Source organism: Lycorma delicatula, chromosome 11, assembly GCF_047948215.1.
Source record: "Lycorma delicatula isolate Av1 chromosome 11, ASM4794821v1, whole genome shotgun sequence".
Classification (NCBI taxonomy): Eukaryota; Metazoa; Arthropoda; class Insecta; order Hemiptera; family Fulgoridae; genus Lycorma; species Lycorma delicatula.
Window position 1 is genome coordinate 13,539,887 of NC_134465.1, and position 24,008 is coordinate 13,563,894.

At 38.2% G+C, this 24,008-nt stretch overlaps 1 protein-coding gene across 3 annotated transcripts in view; it reads left to right on the forward strand.

Moving 5' to 3' along the window:
• LOC142332037 (beta-1,4-glucuronyltransferase 1) overlaps positions 1 to 24,008 on the forward strand; it is a 62,093-nt gene that overhangs the window by 14,807 nt on the left and 23,278 nt on the right. The window contains exon 1 of one of the 3 annotated variants that reach the window (XM_075378131.1): positions 15,434 to 15,594. The exons of the other annotated variants lie outside the window; for them this stretch is intronic. Coding sequence (XP_075234246.1) covers positions 15,505 to 15,594 — 90 coding nt within the window. The 5' untranslated portion in view covers positions 15,434 to 15,504. Of the gene's footprint in view, positions 1 to 15,433; positions 15,595 to 24,008 lie in introns of those variants that run through there. 3 annotated transcript variants of the gene reach the window in all.

The following is a 24,008-nucleotide window of genomic DNA, read 5'->3' on the forward strand; positions in this document are numbered from 1 at the left end:
GTGTAGTCCTTGTACGGTCTCGGTTCGACCGTTCCTGAGACGTGCGGTTAATTGAAACCCGACCGCCAAAGAACACCGGTAACCGCAATCTAGCATTCAATTCCGTACAAAAGTAACCGTCTCTTCGTGACACATCTGCAGGTTGTTGTACTCACCCCGACCTATTGCGATAGTTTTTCGGTAGACTTCCGAGAACTGCGAAACATTTATTCGGAAACGCGTGCACGAAGTTCACGAGTGCGGACAGATGGCGCCCTGTTCTTTGGTGCGTTTACAACATACCTCGTTATGCGCCATTTCTTCACTGATCGCTGAACGGTGTGTTTAGCCGGAACGGAACGATTGGGAAACGCTTTACGGAATAATTGCTGTTTTTATTCACTCGTTCTGGTGTCGAATACTTCGCTAACGCACGTATAAATTACCTTCTCGATCTGACAACTGACGGTCGGAGCACGGATGGTTGGAAAGGGAGGGACGATCGCATGACTCACGGGAGCCGAGTTCTTATGTAGAAATGTACGTTCCCTTCCTTTGTTCCGATTTTTCACGCCCGTGTCGTGTGTGCTAACTTATGATGTAAATGTTCTATTCGATATTCCGTATTCCGGTGGTGGCTACTTTCTAGTTTTAAATTTTAGTTAAAACGTTTTTGAGATAGTTTTTCCCGTTTACCGGCTTACTTTATATAGCGAATAACCGGATTAGTATTACGAGCTCTTATTTCATAAGAGGCTTTGCAAACATCTAAATTCATTGCACCACCGATGTTTCTAACAAAAGGTTCAAATATATAATATCGTAATAAAATAATATTCTATAGTAGAAAAGAAAACAATTTAACTGCAGCATATCGGTTTGTTTTACAACACTGAGGAAATAGAATCGATAAAAATTGTTCGACGATTACTTATATTACGGCTTAATAAATAATTACATATACCGACAAGAGACATTAGCAATTTTACTTCTTTATTTTAGGCGATGAATTCAAACACGTCAAAATAAATAAACGATAATAATATAAAAAGGGAATAACATTTCTATCGTTATACATGTATATAGGCCATGCGCATATAAAATTTGTATTTATATTTTAATAAACGCAATAATCTATCGTTAACATTACATCACTACATTTTCACTCGTCCATAATAAGTATTAAATTAATTAAATATTTTATACCGACAGTAAAAGATCTGGACGATTTTATTTTATTCCACAAAAACTTTTCTGTTAGTCTTTTTCTGTAATTTCATTTAATTACTGACATTTTTATCTACAAAAACAAGATATAAAGAAAAAAAAGAAAAGAATACCGTTTTACTAAATATTAACGATAAGAGTTTACACCGATGTGAAACGCGCAAAAGAAAATAATAAAGATATACCTTATTAATAATCGTTTCCGTTTCGTTATTCTCGCACGGACTGAAGGTATGAAAAAGAAACTTACCGCAATATACGAAAGGTACAAATAAAATATCTTGCGTCTTGATAAAAGAAAAAATCAAAATGAAGGGAAACAACGACAATAAACTATTGAACGGAGCTAAGATTCTCGGAAATGTGGGAAAATAGATTGTTTTTTAACAAGTTTTCCATCGGTTTTCTTAAATTTTGGCATAACAGAATGAAATCGGATTATGCGACAATCTTCCACGTTTACGGGTAGTTTTTCAAAGTCATCTTTACAAACAAATTTTTCTTTAAAAAAAAAATGTGGAATACATTTTTCCCCGGAGTCCATCTTTACGAAAATACTTATATTTGTAACTTATATTTGTATTTTTTTAATTACAAATATTATTTCTTAAAACTATTTTTAAGAAAAGTAATAAATAATTTAGATAATACTTTTTTACTATGTCCGGGAAGCGGTCCCGTTTGTAAGTCAGGACGATGATAAAACAGCAAAAGTTTTCTATTCTTCTACGTAGAACGTAAAAATCTCTCGTTTAACTTCAACTAATATAGTATATTGTAACAAGATCGGTATAGCGGGCCTGAGTAACGGATTCCTACCGGTTATTATGAAAGTAATAATAAATATAATAATCGGAAGAATCCAGAAAGGGATAAAAAGGAGAACCCTCTTTGCAAAGTACAGGTCCGTTTAACAATCGTCTTTTGTTATACCGCCCGCTAACGCACAACGAACACCTGTTGTACGGCGAGAAGAGACCGGGTTTGGAATTTACAGAAACAAAAACCTCGGTCGACTTTTTTACGCTTCGGCTTTGGGCCGGTCCGGCAGCTAAATAGGCTAGAAGTATAAATAGCCCGGTAAGAAAAGCTAAAAAAAAGTTCTATTAGAACCGGTCTGCGAGGCGTTACGACGTCGGTTCTGCGAGGAGAGGCTGCAAATCGTGTGGAACGGTGCGGGTTCGGCAGAATTCTGCGAACCAGTCTAGCGAGACGTACGACGACGGTCCAGCGTGGAGAGACACAGGTGTGAATCTGCGAGACGTCAGTCCGGCGAGGAGAGTATCCGGTTCGATACGACTAAGGTGACGCCACGAGTAATTCCGGTAACCGAGAAATACTGTCGGTGAGTTACAGTAAAACTCTAAGCGTATAAGCGAAAGAAGTAATGCGACTTCAGCCGTTAATACCGTTAAACCGTTCCGTAAACCGTTAGCGTAGACAACAAAAGGGATTTTCAAGAGAATTTTATAAGATTGTTAATATAAGACTAGCGGTTAAAAAGGGTTAAGAACAGCGGTTTCTTTTGTTAAGGGGTCTAGTTTTATATTTATCTACCTGTAATAAATTCCGAACGATTATTTATTTTGTGTGTAATCTGTATTTACTTATTTACTACCTATCGCTATTTGAAGTGTAATATTTTGATTGTTATTCTTTGTCGATTACACCGTGTTTTTATGTCATACTTACTGTTTTCATTACGTATTATGTCAGGTACATTGTTGTTTGATTTATTACTCTCATGTAATATTATTATCGTTTACTTCTATTATCCTGATTATTATCGCGGTTGTAATTACTATATTAATATCGGTGTTCATTAAACGTTTTATTATTGTCAATTATTGTTATTATTATTATCGTTATTGTATTTATCACCGTCGTTATTATTATTAATTTGTCTGGTTGTAATTATGAATATTTAAACCCGATAAACCGTAATTATATAAACATTCTAAATCGTCAACCTGTCAATTTCCTGATCGAGCCGCGGGAACACGCGACAATATCATCGAGTGTCATCGGACTCTAAATTTGCGTCTCCTCTGAGAATTCCTCAAAAAATCCTGATTTATTACTTCATCGAGAAACTTTTCGAGGTTATTACGTTTTTTACCCGCCGGGTTAGTCGGCGGTTAAACTCGTCGTTGTAAAATCAGCTGATTTTCGAAGTCAAGAAACCTAAGATCCGAGTCCTTGTAAAGGCAATCGCTTTTATATGGATTTGAACGCTAGACCGTGGATACCGGTGTTCTTTGGTGGTCGGGTTTCAATTAACCACAGGTCACTGGAGCGGTCGGTCTGAGTCCGTTCAAGACTAACTCATTTACCGGTACTTTTACACTTACACGCCAGAATGCCGACAAATGCTTTGGCATCTGCAGATTACTGTTGATATATCGCTGTGCTGTTACTCCGTAACCCGGTATTAGATAAATAAATAGATTAATCGCGTAAAAAACACTTTGAAGATCTGTAGATCCTTGATGATATATTTGCGGGCCATTCCGAGGAGAATAAAAAAAATCAGCTCGTTCCGGGTTGTAGAACATCAGTACGGACTGGAAATAGGTTTTGAGCGCTCATTTTATCTGCGCCAGAAAGGGATTGGCGGGGCGGGTAGGTGGACGTATTGTAAATGGAGTAGGCTTTTAGGCGATTTTTAAAAAATGTGTAATAATAACGTTGCGGAGCGGCTAGTGGCCACTGGTAGTCGTATAATAAAACGCACGTGCAATATTCATGAAAGTTCATTAACATCGTTGTAGTTTTTAATTTACGATTATTACTCGGTCGAAATAAGAACGCTGTAGTAGAAGCGGTGTGAAAAGAAGTACGCTACAACAGTATATGCTTTTATTAAACGAGTGTTCAAAGCGATTCGTACAAGAAACTATCTATTAAAAATCTTGTCAGAAATTAATAGTGATATATGCTATATTGCAACTGCTGTTTTATTAACACGATCGTATTCAATTTTATCACCGCGCGGTTCTATAACTGTATGTTATAATTTATTCCCGGAATAATTTAAAACGTTAATTACTTTGTGTTTATGTGCAGACGTGGACGCGCAGAGCGTAAATTATATTATTTATCGCGGTTAAAATATCGAATTAAATAAAAAAATTATAAAACTCGTATAAGATATAACACGATACCGAGATCTACTCGTCTAGTCTATGTACTACCTGTTTCTACTAAAAACTAGCATACGATACAAATAAATAAAAAATAAAAAATTGATGCCGAGATTTGTTTTTGTTCTTGTTACCAGACGTTTCGTTGTACAGGAAAAGCTGTTCGCCTAACTTTTTCCGTTTGTTAATAAAGAATTTCTTGAATTACAATTTATGTAGTAACGATTTTTAACGTTTTAACCGACCAAAAGAATCGGGAGAAGGTTCGCAAATCGATTCTAATTATATATAATTATACTTTACCTACATCAAAAATAAAGAAGTTTTCAATTCTATTCATAGATTCGTACTTTTTTGTTTTCAAGGTTTATTCTTCCTTCGATGGCCTATGTCGATAACTGTTATTTTATTTTGAAGAGTAAATTTGTCTGACGGTTCCGTTATTCTACATAACTTCTTCGGAAGGTGGTTTTTTAAACGTAAAATTACATTTCCTACGTACCCGATTTGAAGATGCGTTTCATTTATATTTTTAGTCGTCATCGGTATCGGAAATTTTTGTAGCGTAATGATATCATTTTGATATTGAAGCTATTTCCACGTAAAAAAATTAAAAATAAATTGAAGGGGAAACTCAAATTTAAAATAATAACACGTATTCTTCATTCCCGAAAGTAATCTACTGAGTTCATGCCCGGTAGTAATCTCTTTACGTAACTTTCCTACAGCAGTCCGGTTTCTCGGTTCTGTGTTTCTTACGAACGGCTTATTATCATAAAAGACTTTTTAAAAATCTATCCGTATTTAAAATAAAACTAAACGAATGGAAAACAAATTTTAACATTAGTAAATAATAATTTTCAAATCTCTAAATTTAGTTTTATTTTTTAATCGATGCCAACTAAAAGTTAGTAAATCATCGGTAGTGTTTTTTTTTAAATTTCAAACCGGTAGCAAAAAGTCGAAATTTAAATGATTTAAAAAGTATAATGTTTTACGTTTTAGGACTTTTAACCTGTTTTATTTTTTAAAATTTATTTTATATACCCGTCATTTTATCTTCAAACTTTAATTTTTATCAAATCCTCCGATGTTGATGTATTTTGCTTTGTCGGTCGTATAGCGGTAGTGAGGGGAAATGATTTTTCTTTACGTTTTCAGGTATGAGGAGTACAAAAATATCATTCGCTTAAAATGGGATTTCTACACGCGAACATACATACACACACACACACACACACACACACACACACACACACACACACACACACACACACACACACACACACACACACACACACACACACATACACACACACACACACACACACACACACACACACACACACACACGCGGGAATTTGGGATTTCCCAAAAGATGTTAATTCAATCGATTATTTTTATTAAATTAAAATTGTTACGTTCATAGTAGTCGGTCGGGCAAACATCTTACGAACATGACGTTACGGTGTTACCGAGTACAATTTAATTTTATTTCTTGACGACCGACTATTATGAATGTAACAGTTTCAATTTAAATACAATTATACGTTTAAATTTGAATTAACATCTTTTGGGAAATTCCTGATGATGGAGTAACGGCTAGGAAAGTACTCGGAAATATACTTTCATAATTGTCGGTAAGTTGAACTTTATTTTATACAACAAATATAAAAATAACTCGAGGAAAACGAGTACAACTTATGTTTTTCTGAATGAGATTTGACTTAATTTTTTTCGCATCGCAAGACCTTTTTTTTAATATACTTTCAGTAAAGCAGGCGAGATTCTAACGTACAGTCGATCGTTCTTTGTAACCGCTCACTCCTTTTTTTTAAACTTGATTCCGTCTTTCCTGTTATCGATTCTGCGAGTAAGTCCAACACCGCTTGATTCTCCATACGATGACATCGTGATTTAAATCGTAGAGCCCATTCGTCCTCTATCTTATCAAATAGCGAGAAGTCACTTCGAATTATTGGGTTATACCTGTTTCCGGTTCTGCGGCTTCCCGATAAATCTATCGGTTGAAGTACTTATCAGGAATAATATAAAGCCTTCTTATATCTCTACATAAATTGTTATCTAAATATATCGTTTACAGCAGAAATGTGTAAAAATATAACAAAAACTAAACAAACATACGCATACAAACAAAAAATAATAGAAATTAAGATAAATAAAAAATCTGATGTGGACAATGCATGAGTTCCTTGTACACCTATTAGATTACATTTACACATTTTTTTTAAAATGAAAAGTACATAACATTTTATTTCATTAATAACTTCTAATATTTTTTTTTTTTATTATTGAATAATTATTTATCGTAATTTTTTTTTACAACGAGAGGTTAATAATTATTAATAAATGAATATATTTAAATTTAAAAAGAAACGAAATGAAGTCTGATTTCAACCGACGTGCCTTCCCCTAAGATCCAAATATTTCATTAATTAAAACTTTATTTGGCTGTAACTCTGGAACCGATGAAAATAATACCACTTATTATATATCGTTAAAAAGCTCTCAATGAGGGCTTATTACTGCAGTTAAGAAAAAGCTCAAAATCCACTTTTTTTTTATTTTGGGCTTTTTTGGATACTTTTGGTTCAGTCGATCGCAATGAAAAGGAAAGATGCACCCAACCCCGCACGGGGAAGACACCTACCTTGAGACGTTACCGGTCGCCACACCACCCCCTCCGTTCCCAGCCCTGAGAGGCTTTACCGGAGGTCGTCTTTAGACCCTCTAACTGATTACATCTCCCAGGCCTCGATCACCAGCCAGGCCTCGGTCGGGATGCCACCGATGTAAATGCCTCGGCAGACATTTGCATCAGTAAAATACAAATCAAGTTTTGCCTTCACATAGTCCTCAAACGGACATCTTCACATCCAACCTAACATGATTCCTCAGACTAACTGACCGAAACCGCAGAAGCGCGGACTCCACGCCTAGTCCAAATTTGACAGCAACGTTCGTGACTGTGAATGCCTCAGAAAACGAACGAGTTAAAGTTAAATCAGAGCTACACTCGTACCGATCAAAATTATGTTTACGGAACATAGAAATTTAGACCTACACCCAAATAAGTCGACCAAATTAAGTCACCTAACAAGGGAATCGTAACCTCATTCCGGTCCGCGCAGGAGCCGGGGACAAACCCCGCAACCCCACCCGGTTCCATCATGGAGTCTCACGCGGCATTACAAAGTCACAATCAGGACCACCACCAGCGGAACGAAACCACGACCCCGGTAGCACGGGCTACCATACTCCGGCAGCGCGGCCACCCCCGCCAGCCGGAGCCCCAAATCGAATCATAAACAATACCGATATAACCCTGGAACGATACCAATGCGCCTACCTCCAACCAATCGAATGCCTAGGCCGGAAACCTAGCCGCTATTGATCGTGGCCGGGATCCTGCCACGATCAAATACCTCGACAAAACTCCCTCTGCAGACCTAAACACCGCAAGAGCGCGGAGAAAACCAGCCACTATAGACCGCTCCTCGTGGATCATCCAGTTAATACGGAGATCCAGAAAGGAATGTATTCTCTCAAGTTTCCTAACAACTCGTGAACGTTCGACCTCATATCGGCGACAGACATAGAAGACGTGGTCCACTGTATCATCAGTCCCACAATCCGGGCATCGACTCTTCTTTTTTACTGTTTAGCCTCCGGTAACTACCGTTTAGATAATTCTTCAGAGGATGAATGAGGATGATATGTATGAGTGTAAATGAAGTGTAGTCTTGTACATTCTCAGTTCGACCGTTCCTGAGATGTGTGGTTAATTGAAACCCAACCACCAAAGAACACCGGTATTCACGATCTAGTATTCAACTCCGTGTAAAAATAACTGGCTTTACTAGGACTTGAACGCTGTAACTCTCGACTTTCCAAATCAGCTGATTTGGGAAGACGCGTTAATCACTAGACCAACCCGATGGGTTCGGGCATCGACTAGAATCCGCCAAACGAAACCTAGCCAAAATCGCCCGAAAGGCACCACGCCCGGAAAGAAACTGTCTGATATACCGATCGGGGGAAACCCATCTAATCGCATCTACATCAGACACTACAGGAAATATATTATGCGTGTAGCGACCTGTGGGAGATTCGTTCCACCTGACCATCCAAGACGCAAGACCCTGGTCTTCAATCTCTTGCTTTCGTTCTGACGTCCGTAGGTTATTTATCTTGAAAAAGTAACGTTCCTTACGCTCATTAGCCAAGATATCTATCGGTTTGACTCCGGCTATAACACAGACTGTCTCTCGCGAGACTGTTCAATAACCGCCTACAACAGCCAGCAAGAGGAGTCGCTGGGCCCGCAGAAAAATGTCCGTGTAACACCTAAAAACCAAGCTGTGAACCCAGACAGATCAGCATGCAGAATAACAGCCTCGCTGACACCTTTGAAAAGGATACGCGTGGTACGGTAATTCAACCCACAAGGGAAGGTGCATCCCGACCTTGTGGCGCTTCCGGTCGCCACCCCCCCCCCCGTTCCTAGCCCTTTTGGGCTTTAACAGGAGAAGGTGCAGTAAAAATGGATATTTCCGTTGAAATCTGGAGAAATTTTTCACAGCATCTTTCGCTTCGTAGATTGTGAAGGAGGGAATTTCGAACAATTATTGTAACTGAAGTTTGATATTCTGTTACTATTTATCGTTTCATGTATTTTATTATTATTTTTTTTTATTTTGCTATATTAAGTACGTTTATTAGGTACAGAAAGAATAGTACGATTTTCTGTCTATTTTGATTTGTTCTGTTACAATAAAAAACCTATTTTAAAACTTTTTATCGGCTGTATTTACATTAATTTTCTCAGAATTAAATTCTCTACAAGTTTCGTTACTAAATCTTCCGTATTTATTAGTCGTTTAACAAAGCTGTTGTACTGCAAACCTAAAAAACTTGTTTTTCGACACTGAATTTTGTGTTTTATTAACAGAGCTGAAATCCCGGCGAAATCTTTCGCCAGCCGTAACTCAAAACAAAGCGTTTCCAGACCTACGTTCATATGAATTTTTTTCATTATTTTCACCGGTAGAACATGTCCTAAAAGTTTCTTATATGAAAAAAAGCTAACATTTTTATCGGAATATATTTATTTTTAGCGCTCAACCCGGCCGATTTTTAATGATGCTCGAAACCATAATTTCTTAAAATAATTTTTTCAGGGAAAACCTATCTAATTTCTAATCGAATCTGGGAACTTTTTTAATAAATTTTTCGACTCAGAAAACCAGATACTTTTTGTGTCAAAACGTAAAAACTGTCAAGTTAAACGCATACTTTTTTACAAAGCGGCTTGAATCGGTAACGGCCAAAGATTTCCTCCTCCTACTTTAAAATGAGATGCTTCAGAAATTGTATACATCTACTCCTTTCCGCACCGATCAATTTCATTACCGCATTTTAAGTGAATTTCATAATCCGACCGAGCCGATGCCAAAGAAGTAAAATGTACAGACATTTGTTCGTTTACAACTGTTACAGAAATATTATTTTCAATAAAGAGATAAATTTTAATCTAAAATTTCATTTCACTCGAAGGCTTTTTTCAGAACTTTTTAAATCTACTTTAACCCTTTTTATTTCCCTTTTTAATTTTAATGAAAGTAATTGCCAACAACATTTTTGTGTTGGCTGTTGTACTTTTTTGTCCAACAGCTTGATTGCTAGTACATATAAATATATACTTAAATTTTTGATTTCTTTTGTATCATATATATTTTTAAATTAATGTAAAATTATTCTACGCACAGCGAATTCCACCCCTTACGTGTCAGTACAACACACTCCGCCACCTAAGCGAAATCACACGATTAGTGCACGGCTTCTAAATATTTCTTTTAACTGATTTTTCTGAATATTTCTTCCACCGGGTTTCTTGATACCGGTGTATACAATTTATCCCGTATAATAAGGTCATTTTTAAAGGAAATATTATGAATAGTTAAACGTAAAAATAACTTCCTCGTCGATGTTCATAAAGTACGTGGCGTATTGTTAAGAGCTGTGGCAACTCTTAAATAACTTTTCAATATTTAAACGTAGAAAAATGAAATTTAGCAAATGCTCCTACCACAAAAAAATAGATTTTTCGATATGAGATCACACTATAACCTAAGGGGCCTGGATCAGCACAGGCTGCGGCGCGAGTGCGCAGCTGCCTTGCATGGGTTGGAACGGCACGTGGAGCACAGGGAAGAAGTGGAATTGATGGCTGAGATATTCGGCCGGGCCATCAAGACCGGCTGCGATAGGGACCTACGGCGGCCTCGGCCGATGGACGGACCCTTAAGCGATGACCAGTCCGCTGATCAGAGAGTGCCTGGAGCCGTCATAACCGCCGTTTCCGGCGAGCCGTCTGTTAGGCGCAGACGGAAACCCGGGAAAAAGTGGTGGTCCTCTGACCTTAGTGTGCTGCTCGCAAGAGTTAGGTCCGCTAGCAATAAATATCATTTGTCATTAATTGTCAAAATTGATTGAACCGGTCACGTTTTCTACTCGACAAGAACTAAAAATATTTTAAAGAAAAAATGAAATACCGACTGTTTAAATACATATTCGTTATTTTGTCTTTTAAATTATTTACGAACAAAGTATTTTCTCAGCGATTATAATATACAACGAATACAGTTTATCTACCGTTTTTGATACGAAATGAATTTTTAAGGCCGTAAAAATGCTAAGCCCGATCGGAATTCGACTCGAACAACTTTTCGGATGAATTTCAGAGAGAATTCTTCTAAGGAAGTACGATATTTTAACATATTAATAGTCAGGCTTTAGATGGATCGAACGGAAAACCGATTTAGAATATAAACGACAAGGAGTGATCGATTAAAATAAATAATAGATATCCGGCTAATATTTTAATATTAGCGTAGAAGAAGAGCATCCCGATAACAGTAATGGTAACTGTTATCAAATCCGATAACAAATCAAACCGATAAACGATTACATAATGAATGGAATTCTATAGATTATTTGGGGAGTATTCTATCGGTGAAATTTTAATAAAATGTACATACACATTTATCTCGAGAAAAAAAATATTTTTTAAGTACACAATTTAGTAATTAAAATAATTCGTTTGAATTTTTTTAATCGGCAAGATGGTAAAAACTGTATCGAAGGATAAATTAAGTATATTTTTTAAATTTCCTGGAGCGAAGTGTCATGTAAGATAAACTTTGTAAGTAAATATTATAATAAATAATTAGATTTTAAAATATATTAGTCTATAAATTACGCCGGTTATTCGGAATAAATTAATAGTGATGTGCTGATATTAATCTGAGAATTAATAATACCGACCGAAGTAATAGAAAATTACTTTGAATTGCGTAATTTAGTAGACGCGAACATAGAAAAAAAATAACAGAATACGTATCGATAAGATTAGATTACCGGAACGCAACGGATAAGTTAAATATTTTTTCTTCGATTACGGATAAATCGTTTATTTATCTGTATCTTATGCCTTTTGGTACTACTGTAAATCATCTTATCTACTTTAATGTGCGATAGTTTTGTTCCCGTTTCCGGTCATTTATAGGGTTAAATTAATGCGCTTTACATTTAAGTATATACATAATCGATTATCGTATCGCGTTTAAACCGAATCCTACGTAACCGTAATGGAATTCATTCACACGATGTCGATTCGTTGTGATATGCGGCTTTATTTTACGCAATGCCGTTGCGTATTTTGGTGTTGATATTTTCAGTTTCAGACCGGGGTTAAAAATAAAAGAAAACCGAGGTCGACGCGTTATTAAAATACAAGACAAAAAAACAACGAATCACCTTTATCCGATGCGCTTGTAAACGGAGTAACGATTAACATCTTAAACGGAGAACGAAGTACATTTATTTTGACCTATTTCGACTTTCTACCGCTACGTCGCGGTCAAAATTTATACGCCTAGAACTGGAAGAAGAGGAAGAAAATGGTATCGAACGGGGTGGCCGTACAGCCGGGCTCCGAACACACCGCTTAGATCGACCTGCAACGACGGCATTTACAAAGACGGGACAAAATCAATTTGAAAATCAGGCTCTGTAAATTTTATACCGTGAAGAGATAGCCGGGATAAATTTAGATAACCCGTTTTATAACTACAGAAATAACAAAAGTCGATGACTTTTTAATAAATCTTTTAAAAAAATGTTTATTTTTAAACGCCTCTACATCAAACAGCGGCAATCTATGTCGGCTATCGCATAGAATATGATAGAAATTTTTTCCGGGTGGTAAAACTACTTTTTTTCAAAAAAAATTCCGAGTGCGGCGGCAATTTTACATGTAATATTCGGTTTATAAAACAGTTAAACTATTTAAACCAGAATGGATCGACCTATAAAAAAGTTTCTTGCAGCAGCCGAATACATTCTCGGCTATCTGCTTAAAAATTTACTTATATCAAGGAAACGAAAAGTCGTTCTAAAATTAAATCGAGTAATGCGATACAGCTTTAAAAAAATCCGATAAGTTAATTTGGTTAAATAGAAATTCGAATAACTGATTTTTTGTAGTAATCAATGCTGTAGGGCACGGATCGGCAACGCGGCGCCCGCGGGTGCCATGGCGCCCTCAATGAGATTTTTATACGCCTTCACAATATTAGATACCTACTAAGCCCGATAACCGTATCGGCGTCGCGCATATATAAGGAAATATAATTGCGCAATCTCATTGTCAATAAATAGCAATCAAGGTCATACACCGACACTTTTGCTACTTAGTACGTAGGAATATCCTCGCTTCTGATAAATTTGGTAGAACGTTACCGTATTCTGAGCGCTACGTATTGCGAGTGTTATTATTATCGACTATATTTTATTATTTACGTTTTATTAATAACCGTTTCGCTCAAGATAGTCCCGTTTTCCACTATCAAATACGTATCGTACCGGTTAAATGGATTTTATATATAACCCGTCGTGAATAATCGTACAAGAAAAAGAATTTATAGTTTTAATGTTGTCTGGGAAGAACAATTTTGTTTTATCGTCTTTAAAGGCAAATGTATCTGCTTATTGTGTAATAGTGTGGCGATCCCCAAGAAAAGTAACGTAGAAAGACATTTCATACCGTTCATTCATATTTTGATGTCGACTATACTGCGGCTTCCGAAATTAGAAAAACAAAGATAGCTTCATTAAAATCAATTATTATCAAACAACAAAGCTTTTTTTCTAAGCCGTTGGAACAGTCTAAAGCTGCAACAGCCGCGTCTTTTAAGATTTCACTTTTATTAGCTAAGAAGAAGAAAACATATACAGATGCGGATTTAATAAAAGAAGCCGTATTAGAAGCTTCCGACTCGTTATTTGAAGGGTTTAAAAATAAACAGAAATACGGGCAGCTATGAGTACTTTACAATTGTCAGCTGCTTATCGGCGATTTCACACGATTTAGAAGCACAATATCAAACGTTATGAAAAAATGAATTTTCTTTTCGCTACAGTCGGATAAATCAGCAGACGTACTAGACATAGTCCGGTTAGCGGTTTGCGTAAAAATGGTATTCGATGATTTCTTTACAAAAGAAGAGTCCCTTAAAATCCTTCCGGTACTCGAAGAGAAGATATATTTTTCGCATTTAAAAAATTCCAGGACAGGGAAGAACATCGGATTTATTGATTTATGCAAATGAGATTCTTTATTTATTAAATTTGTCTTATACACCAGGAAGTACTGTACGCGAAAACTATCGGTTTTAATGATTTAATGTCACCTGTAATAAAAATAATCAGTACTATAAGATTACGAGAAACGCGACACAGATTATTTAAATTACTTTTGGAAGAGGAAAATAATGAGTGTAATGATCTTCTTTCAGATACCGATTTGAGACGGTTCAACAGGGGTAAAATACTTGAAAGATTTGTTAGCCTTTTATCACAAATAAAAGAATTTCTTACACTAAGGAGCGAATAATACGAGCGATTAGAAAATAGCGACCGGTCGATACATTTGGGATTTTTAATCGATGTTTCGGTCAAGTTAAACGAAGGAATAAAATCATCACATTTCCGATACGATTAGTGCAATAAACGCATTTAAAACTAAATTAGTGTTACCGAGATCGCAGTTAGAAAAACATTCGTTAAAGCGTTTTCCTAATCCGAAATGTATTACTGAAGGTTTGGATAATAAAACGTTTAATGCTACATCGTATATAAAAGTTATAGAGAATCTTGCAGAAGAATTTTCTTTCCGATTTGCAGATTGTAAAAAATTAGAATCTGTTGTAATATTTTTTGTTAATCCGTTTAGCGTGACTTCTTATAATGCATCTGCTGCGATCGCCCAATATTTTTAGCTTAGTAATACGGAGGAAATAGAATTAGAAATAATAGATCTGCAAAACGATATTATTTTAAAAGCGCATTTTACCGATAATATTAACATGTTTTGGAATTTAGTTTGTAAAGATAAATATCATATTTTAAGAAAACGTGCGCTAATAATTTGTTTTTATTTTGCCACTACGTTTAATCGCGAATGTCTGTTTTCAAATATGATATATCTAAAATGAAAATATCGATCTAAGCTCACAGATTTTAATCTAGATAACCGTTTAAGAACGTGTAATTCTAATTGTAATCCCGATTGTAACAAATTGGCAGATGATTTGCAACGTCGTGTCACACTGATTCGGATGTTTGTCATATTTGTATTGTATTTATAGTTTTTGAAACAAAACCTTTAATAAGTTTTTTTTCACTAGTCCCCAATAATTTTTGAATTTATTTTGCGCCCTTACTGGCAAAAAGGTTGCTGACCTCTGCTGTAGGGCATAATGTTTTTTTTCTTTTAATCCCTTTATCGGATTTACCGCGATAAAGTAAATTTAAAAATATATATATTTTATCGGATTTATAAATAGATGATGAACGGCTTTAATAAATAAAAGTGAATATATATATATATATATATACGAGAGTGGATGAATTGGACTTATATTATAAACACCAAGTTAAAAGTAACAAGTCTGTTAAAAGCGGTAGAGGACAGTGTTTTATTAATAGTTCATTATTAACTATTAGCGCGAAACATTCTACAGTAGTGCGAATGAGATCCTCGATGGAGTGAAATACATAATAGTGTAAAGAAATGACTAATAACCAGTGTAACGTAAACACATTATTTTCTGTTAGCACAACGTGTCGGGTAAAAAGAAGAAAAAATCATCGTTTCAATAAGGTTATTTATTAATTTATTTTACTAGTTTTATTTTATATTAATTTCAACCGATAAAATTAATTTAAATTTGTAATTTTTGTACGCAGACGTAATATATAAAATGAGATATGTAGTCGAGGGGGGTTCAATTTCTTATAACAAAACACGGTAAATACGTCAGAGGAGTAGGGAGGTAGAATGTCTCCCGTTAACTTACAACGTGATTATTTTCTTCCGTGGAAAATATATATAGGAAAAGATTAACGAAAAAAATAAAAATAAAAAAAGATTTCCGTATAACAATAGGTATTTTTTATATATATTTGTCGAACCGCTTGAAGCTTAATAATTCTTTAATCGCAAAAAGTCAAGTATTAATATTTCGCATAAACTTTACGTACAAAAAAAATGGTACTTAAAAATAAAAAATAAATAGCACTTATTTTCATCGGTTCCAGAGTTATAGGCAAATAAAGTTTTAATTAATGTGACATTTAGATCCTACGGGAAGCCGCATCGGTTCGAATCAGATTTCATCTCCTTTTTTTTTAATTTAAATATATCGATTTATTAATAATTATTAACCTTTAAACGTAAAAACACTTTACGGTAAATAATAATTCAGTAATGACGATAAAAAAAACTATGAAAAATATCAGAAGTTATTAATGAAATAAAATTTTATGTACTTCTCATTTAGAAAAAAATGCGTATAAGTAATTTAATAGGCGTACAAGGAAGTCATGTGGTATCCACATCGATTTTTTATTTTTTAATGTCGCTTTAAACTAAGTTTTTCCAAGGTTTCCTTTGATCCTTCCAAGCGAAGGGTACCGCGATTCCTTTTTGTTATTCGTAAAATAATAGCAAATCGACCGTTTTTAACGAAACCTGTTATGGTCTGTAATTATGTTACGATTTAAATTAAAGTATTTATCTGATTTACAATAGCGATGATGTGAACGTTTATAATCGAATCGCCGTAATGAAAATAGCCGAAACGATTAACCGGTGATTCAACGAGATCGTTTCAAATAAAACCGAGCGGTATTAATATTGTCCGCCGCAATCACCAGTTCGTTAAGTGTGTCGTCCTACACTTAGAGCTTAGTTAAACCGAAGGTAAACATTTACATGCGGTTTATTTTTGTCGGTAATATTTAAAGTAGTATCGATAAGTAATCGTATACCTCTCTTTTCTGTTAGCCTCCAGAACCGCTGTAAGGTATTACTTCAGAGGATATGTATGAATGTAAATGAAGTGTTATCTTGTGCAGTCTCAGTTTTACCGTTTCGAGTCGAGTGTGGATACTCAGCCCCGAGTGGACGTGCATTTCTAGCTCTGCGATTTATGCGTTTTTGGTTTGGTTTTTTTATTGGACAAGTAGTGAATCATTTCGAGGTAAGGATAACGGACAATTGTGTTAAATTTTGTGAATTTTGGTGACCGGACTGTGCTGTAATTACGTTTTTTCTTTTGTAACTTTTTTCTCCATAAGAGCCAATGTTAAATTGGCCTATGAGGTTAGTGAAAATAAGTTAAGTCAATAGACAAGTAACCACTAGTTTGTGACGTCACGGCTGTTGTAGTAAACAACAACTTAATTATCAAAAATAATTATCTTAAACAAGAATAATTATCGACAAAATAAGTTATACCAGTAGAATTTTTTTTCTAAGTGTTTGAGGCTCTTATAAAGGGGATGTTCCTTTCCTAATAACTCCTTCCCTGACCAATATTTTCCAAAATCCTCTCGGATCTATCCGATCCGAGACCAATACCTTTCACAGACCCCCCATTCCCCCCAATTTTTTGGGGAGCACTTTTGGTCGACTAAATATTCGACCCCCCCGACCCACCGACCCCCCGAATTTTTCTGAGGACAGATTCGGGATCATACATTTTTCGACCTCCCTCAAAAAACCCCGTCCCCCCTACCCAAACCCCCACCTCCATCCCTGAGTGTGGTATCTACAGACTTGGAATTGAGCCGAGAGTTCAATAAAAATACTGGTGATTTTTTAATTACTTCCCTATGGAAGAGGGGATGGAATTAAGTGTTTCCGGGCCTTCTGGCCCCCCAGAGAAGAAAGGATGGAAGACAGTGGATCTCAGAGGGACTAAACGAGTTAGAGCCGGTTCCTCCGAGGAAGAAGAGACTACCCCTACATTGTGGGATCTCACTTATAGGCTGGGTCATGCCCTTTTAACATTTAGACAAAATCTGGGCAAGTCTATGGTGACTCATCAAAAGGTTCACGAGAGAGAGCTGACGGAGATATATAAGTCTTTTCAGCATCTTAATGACGCAATGGCTGACGTGGATACTAAATCACAGGGGACATAGACCGAACACTCCAGGGCAGAAGAACTGACGGACATTCTTGAATCCGAACTGACCGACGAACAATTAATCGATAGATTGCCTGGTCGCTGGTCTACATGGGCCATGAATAGAGTGACTTCCGTTGACCCTCAATCTGATAGCTCTGACAGATGTAATTTTGTAGACTTGAACAACCAAATGAGACCTAGTGCTGCTAGCGGCAAATATGCTAACGCTAAACCGGGGGCAATCAGCATAGACAATATCACCATTCTAGACGAAGATAATGTTTCTACTAATTGGACTAGATACACGGTCCTTTACGACTCATCAGCAGGAGACCGCGCTACAGCCACCACTCTCCTTAGGGCGTTGAAACGAGTCGTGGTGAAAACTAGGGCTCCGGTCTTCGTGCTTCCACCGGGACCCGCGGGTACAACGATAAGGAAATTGATCATATATCTGACCAGAAAAGAAAAGGAGCTCCCGAAGATGGTCCTGCCCATATTGGAGGACTCGGTTCGGGCTCGCTCAAGATCGGCTTCAACCAGAAGGGGGACACCACCGGTAACTGATAGCAAGACTATCGTTATTAAGGCTGAGGGAAAGACTTATGCCGACCTGTTGAGAACAATGAAAAACAAAGTCACCCAGGAAGAGGCAGGCGAGGTCCTTTCCCTCCGGAAAGGCCGAAATGAAGAATTAGAGGTGAGGATAAAAGGGGCGCCGAAGGCAGGAGAACTCACCACTCTTCTGAGAGATCGGGCAGCAGAACTTCAGGTGGACCTACGTTCTAGGGGTGACAGAAGGACTGTGGTCCATATTAAGGACCTCGACGTAGACACAACCGAAAAGGAGGTGATAGAAGCGGTTTCCAGAGTTGTCAGCGCGGGGGAGACATTTTAGGTCACCTCCCTCAGGAAAGCATATGGTGACAGTAAAAACGCCACCGTCATCATGACACATAGAGGCGCCACAAAGCTGGTGGCATCAAGACTACGAGTTGGCTGGGTCCATTGTAGGACTTATATTCGTGTAGAAGGAGAGCGCTGCTACCGTTGTTGGGGCACCGGACATGGAAGCAGAGACTGTAAGGGCCCGGACAAAACCAATCTCTGTTATAACTGCGGTGGCGCTGGACACCGTATCCGGGAATGCAGAGAGGCATCCAAATGTCTTGATTGCCGTAGCCTAAACCACCCCACCGGGGGCACTGAATGCGGAGTAAAGCGCGATGCCTAAAGTCTTATTAATCAATAACCATCGAAGTCTCCTATCCCATGACTTGGTGGAGGAGACAGCTAATACTGGAGAGTACAACTTTGTTGTTGCCACTGAGCCTAACGTATACTCTGCGGCTGGGTCTCGATGGGTGCCAGATACCGCTGGGGATGTGGCTATCAAGAAAATTACTGGAAACTGGGACTATAGCTTATATTTGAGGACTGAAGGAGTCGTTGCGATAGAACTCTGTAACTGTATATTGTTTAGGGTCTATATAAGCCCGAATGTGACGCTCGTGGAGTACGAAGCCAGACTACTCGGACTGCAGAGGATGGTCATGAACGCTCCAAAGAGGACAATTGTTGTGGGTGATTTCAATTGCCGTACCGTAGCGGCTGGGGCTGTTTCCTTGAACAACAGAGGACTAGCGCTAGAAGAACTACTAGGAACTACTGGGCTTGTATGCATCAATGATGGGTCGCCCACTTTCTACGCTCGCGGGCATTCCTCTATCCTGGATCTGGTATTGATCGACGGTAGATTTCCACCAGACATGGTGAGCATGCAGGTTTTGCAAGTCGAGACTGCAAGTGATCATTTGGCTGTTTCTGTTGAAATCCTTGATACTGACACTCATATTAGAAATCAGCATCTATGGTTTAGACTTTCGGAACGTCAGGTAGAGACCATTGTTCGCAAAGTTGCTACAAAAATAACGGATGGCAGACCGGTCACGCCAGATACATTACAACAGATCATGATTACTGAGCTGGCCAGGCTCCCCGAAAGAGCTACCAGACATCACCCTGTCTATTGGTGGTCTTCCGATATTGCGGATAAACGCAGGGTTCTGCAATCCATGAAGAGGCGCGTGCAGAGACTTAGAACGAGAGCATACAGAGCTGATCGAGACCTGAACACGGCGATTACACAATAACGAGCAGCAAGAAAACAGTTAAACTTCATGATTAGCATGAAAAAAAGGCAGAAGTGGAGGGAGCTATGCAGTGAACTAGATGCTGATCCCTGGGGACGGGCGTACCAGGTAGTCATGAAGAGACTGGGAAGACGGTTGCCCGTTCTTAATAAGATAGAAGCTACACGACACATGGAAGCGCTTTTCCCGCGGGTTGATACGGGCGTCACGGAGCTAAAACCTGGTGAACGCGGCAGGTTCACCCAGGATGAAGTGGCCACTGCGGTTAAAAGACTAAAAAATAAGAAGAGTCCAGGACCAGATGGTGTGCCAGCTGCACTCATAAAGGGTCTGATGTCCGTCATCCCGTGGGAGATGACAGATATTGCGAGTTATGGGGTCCAGCATTGCTTTTTTCCTGCTTGCTGGAAGGCGTCAAGACCTGTTTTCTTGACCAAACAACAGTCAGCTCCAGGGGCTCTCGAATATCGCCCTATAAGTCTCATTAATAATATGGGAAACGTCGTGGAGCGGCTCATCGCTAATAGACTAATTGAGGAGCTGGAAAACAACAACCTCCTCCATGAGAATCAGTTTGGCTTTAGGCGGGGGCGGTCAACTATTAACGCCATCAACAAAGTAGTTTCATGGGCTGCTGCGGTGAGGGCTGGGACTTGGAGAACCAGGTGAATCCCGCTAATGATACTCCTGGATATAAGGAACGCTTTCGGTTCGGTACCTTGGCCAGCTATATTGAGGGCACTTCAAAGAAAAAATATAAGCGAGTACATAGTGACGCAAGTAGCCAGCTATCTATCCGAGAGACGAACTGAAATCAATATGGTGGAAGGTGTGGTAAGTCATCAGATCTTCGGTGGAGTCCCGCAGGGATCTGTACTCGGACCCCTACTTTGGAACATCTTCTATGATGAAATTTTCCGATTTCAATTCCCGCCGGGGGTGAATGTCGTAGGATACGCGGACGATATCTCGCTACTAGTGGAGGCCAGTACCTTAGATGAAGTGGAGGACAAGGGGAATATTACCTTAGAAATAGTTAATGAATGGCTCGTCAACAACAGTTTGGAGGTCTCTCCTTCCAAATGCAAGGGTATCCTCTTCACCGGTAGGAGGATACTCAGAAGATTAAATCTGCGCCTGAGAGGAGAGGCAATTGTCGAGGTGGAAAGGGCTAAATATCTAAGGGTGTTACTGGATAAACACCTCAAATACTCCAGCCATGTGGCCGTGATCTGCGACAGAGTGGAAACAACAATCCGTGCCATGCGAGGTCTCTTTGCGGGACAAGAAATTCCACGTGCGTCGAAGAGGCGACTTATCACCTCGGTGATAACGTCGTCTCTGTTGTACGCCGCCCCGGTATGGGCTGATGCGGTTAATGTCCAGCGCAACAGAAGAAAACTGACTAGCAGTCATAGGAAGTCGCTTCTGGGGGTAGTTTCGGGGTACCGAACGTTATCGTATGATGCACTGTGCGTGCTTTCTTCGGTGCCCCTGATAGAATTGCAGGTTAAAGGACGAAAACTAAGGGCGTCCGGTGTAGCCAAAGATGAGGCCAGTTCTAATATACGAGAACAATGGAGGGTGGCACGGGCGGGTTCAGCAGTGGCCGCCCGGACAAGAAGAATTATTCTGGACCTGGATGCTTGGCTAGATCGCTCTCATGGTGAATTAGATTACCACACAACGCAACTCATGTCGGGACACGGTGCGTTTGAACAATACCTGCATAGGTTTGGCAGGAGAGAGTCACCGATCTATTGTTACTGCGATGCGGTTGACGATGCCGAACACACTATTTTTGAGTGCAGACGATGGGAGGAACAACGTATAAATGCAGGACTGATGCTTACCCGACCGGAGCAGCTCTCGGAGTGGCTCTTGGCTATGTCCGGAAACTGGAATAATTTTGCAATATTTGCAAGGACAGTTATCAGAATAAAAGAAGATGAGGCAAGACGACTGGGATACTGAGGGGTGTAGTTTATAGTAGGGCTGGGCGGACAGCCCCGTTCCTGAGGGCTCACATGCCCTGGTGTGTGGGTTCCCGTGATGGAGCGGGGACTCCTGGGGTCCGTTAGGTGGGTATGAATGAAAAGACCGAGATCCGGCTGGCGGTGTGGGTTCCCGGATACGCTTTGGCGGCTTCGGCTCCTGCGCCGTCGGTTTGAGGCTGGCAAAAGGAAAGACCGAGACCCGGTCTCCGGCGGGGGGGCTGGGAACGGCATAGCCAGCCTGGTTATTACGTTGGAGATTAGAGGCAGGCAATTAAAAGATCCGGAAAGGACACGTCCCCGAGTCGAGTATACTTAATTGGATGTCCGGCTCGGGGATGTAGGGCAAAAAAAAAGAAAGTTTGACCGTTCCTGAGATGAGCGGTTAATTGAAACCCGACCGCCAAACAACACCGGTATCCACGATGTAGTATTCAAATCCGTATAAAAGTAACTACCTTCACTAGGATTTGAACCTTAGAACTCTCGACTTCGAAATCAGCCGATTTGCGATGACGATTTTAAGCAAATTAATCGCTTGTAAGACAATACGTAGTTTACTTGTTAATTCTGCTATTTTTTTTAAAAACACATTATCCTTGAGATTTTTGTTTGTTATCGTTCAGTTTTTACTAACTAATCTTTTATTCGTTAAGTTAAAAAAAATACATCGATAAGTAACAATATACAGTTATAAATAATTCTGAAAATAAACGAGCGACATAAAAATAGATTATCCGGTTTTGAAGTTTAACCGATACGGTTTAAATTATATACAATACTAATATAGGGTGGTAAGACCGTTTTTCACTATCTTTACAGTTTCAGTTCCGTTCTAATACTAAGATAATTATAAATAATTTTTTTGAAAGTATAGTGCGAAATATTTTTATAATTTTATATTCTGAAATCAGCATTTTTTTATCTTTCGCGTAATTTTTTATATCTTCTTAAATTATTCGTTCGTTAATCGATCCTTTATTATGAAAAAGTAACAACGGAAAATGTGAAATTGAAAAAATAGTAAGTCATAATTTAGCCGTATTGTATTTTATTATTCCACTTTCATTCGATTAAGGAGCGATAAAATAAAATTTTTGGTCTTTTCGTCAGTACCTGATACACGTAGTAAGGTACCTTCTCATCGACGAAAATAATTTTACGAATCTTGGCTCGATCTATCCGAGAAATTTTATAAACGTATAAAATATCATTCTACAATTATTATTCTCGATACGTCTCGGGGACGGTTAACCGACGCGCGATCAATTGACCTGTCCGATGTTCGTAAAGCATAGAAATAAGAATAAACGTCCTGCCGATAACAATATGGCCAGAGATAATGTAATGTTCGATTACGCGCAAACGAATGTAAAGAATAACGAGATAGAGGGGATAGTTTCATAAAAAGATGTGATTTTGCGGCAAAATAGTCATCCTTATTTTCAAAGAAAGCTATTTATTTTAAACCGCTCTTTTACTATGTATTTTTTCAGTAAATTTACTCTTTTACTATGTAAATTTGTCAATAAATGCATATTCATCCTGCAAAATACTACGTGTGGTTCTTTGCCGGAAGACCGTAGTTTGTTATTTAATGTACGGGGATTCCCCAATCTTTTACAACGGTCTGTCTGTTCTTGGAATTTATTTTACAACTTGTTGATGACGTCAATTCGTTCTTTAATAATAAAAAACTAAGGTGTTTTAATAAAAATGATACGAATTAAATTTAATTTAGTAATAATACAGAGTGACCAACATAAAACCGAACCCGTAATGAAACCGCTTTCCAACACTATTTACGAAAGACAAACAGTGGATGTATATGTTAGTACTGATTGTTGCTACCCTTTGTCTGGTGTTTACATGTCAGTGCAGTTATGTTTGTGTAAAATGCCTTATTCAATCCAGGAAAGGATAGCTATAATCGAGGCCTATATTCGTTTGAAG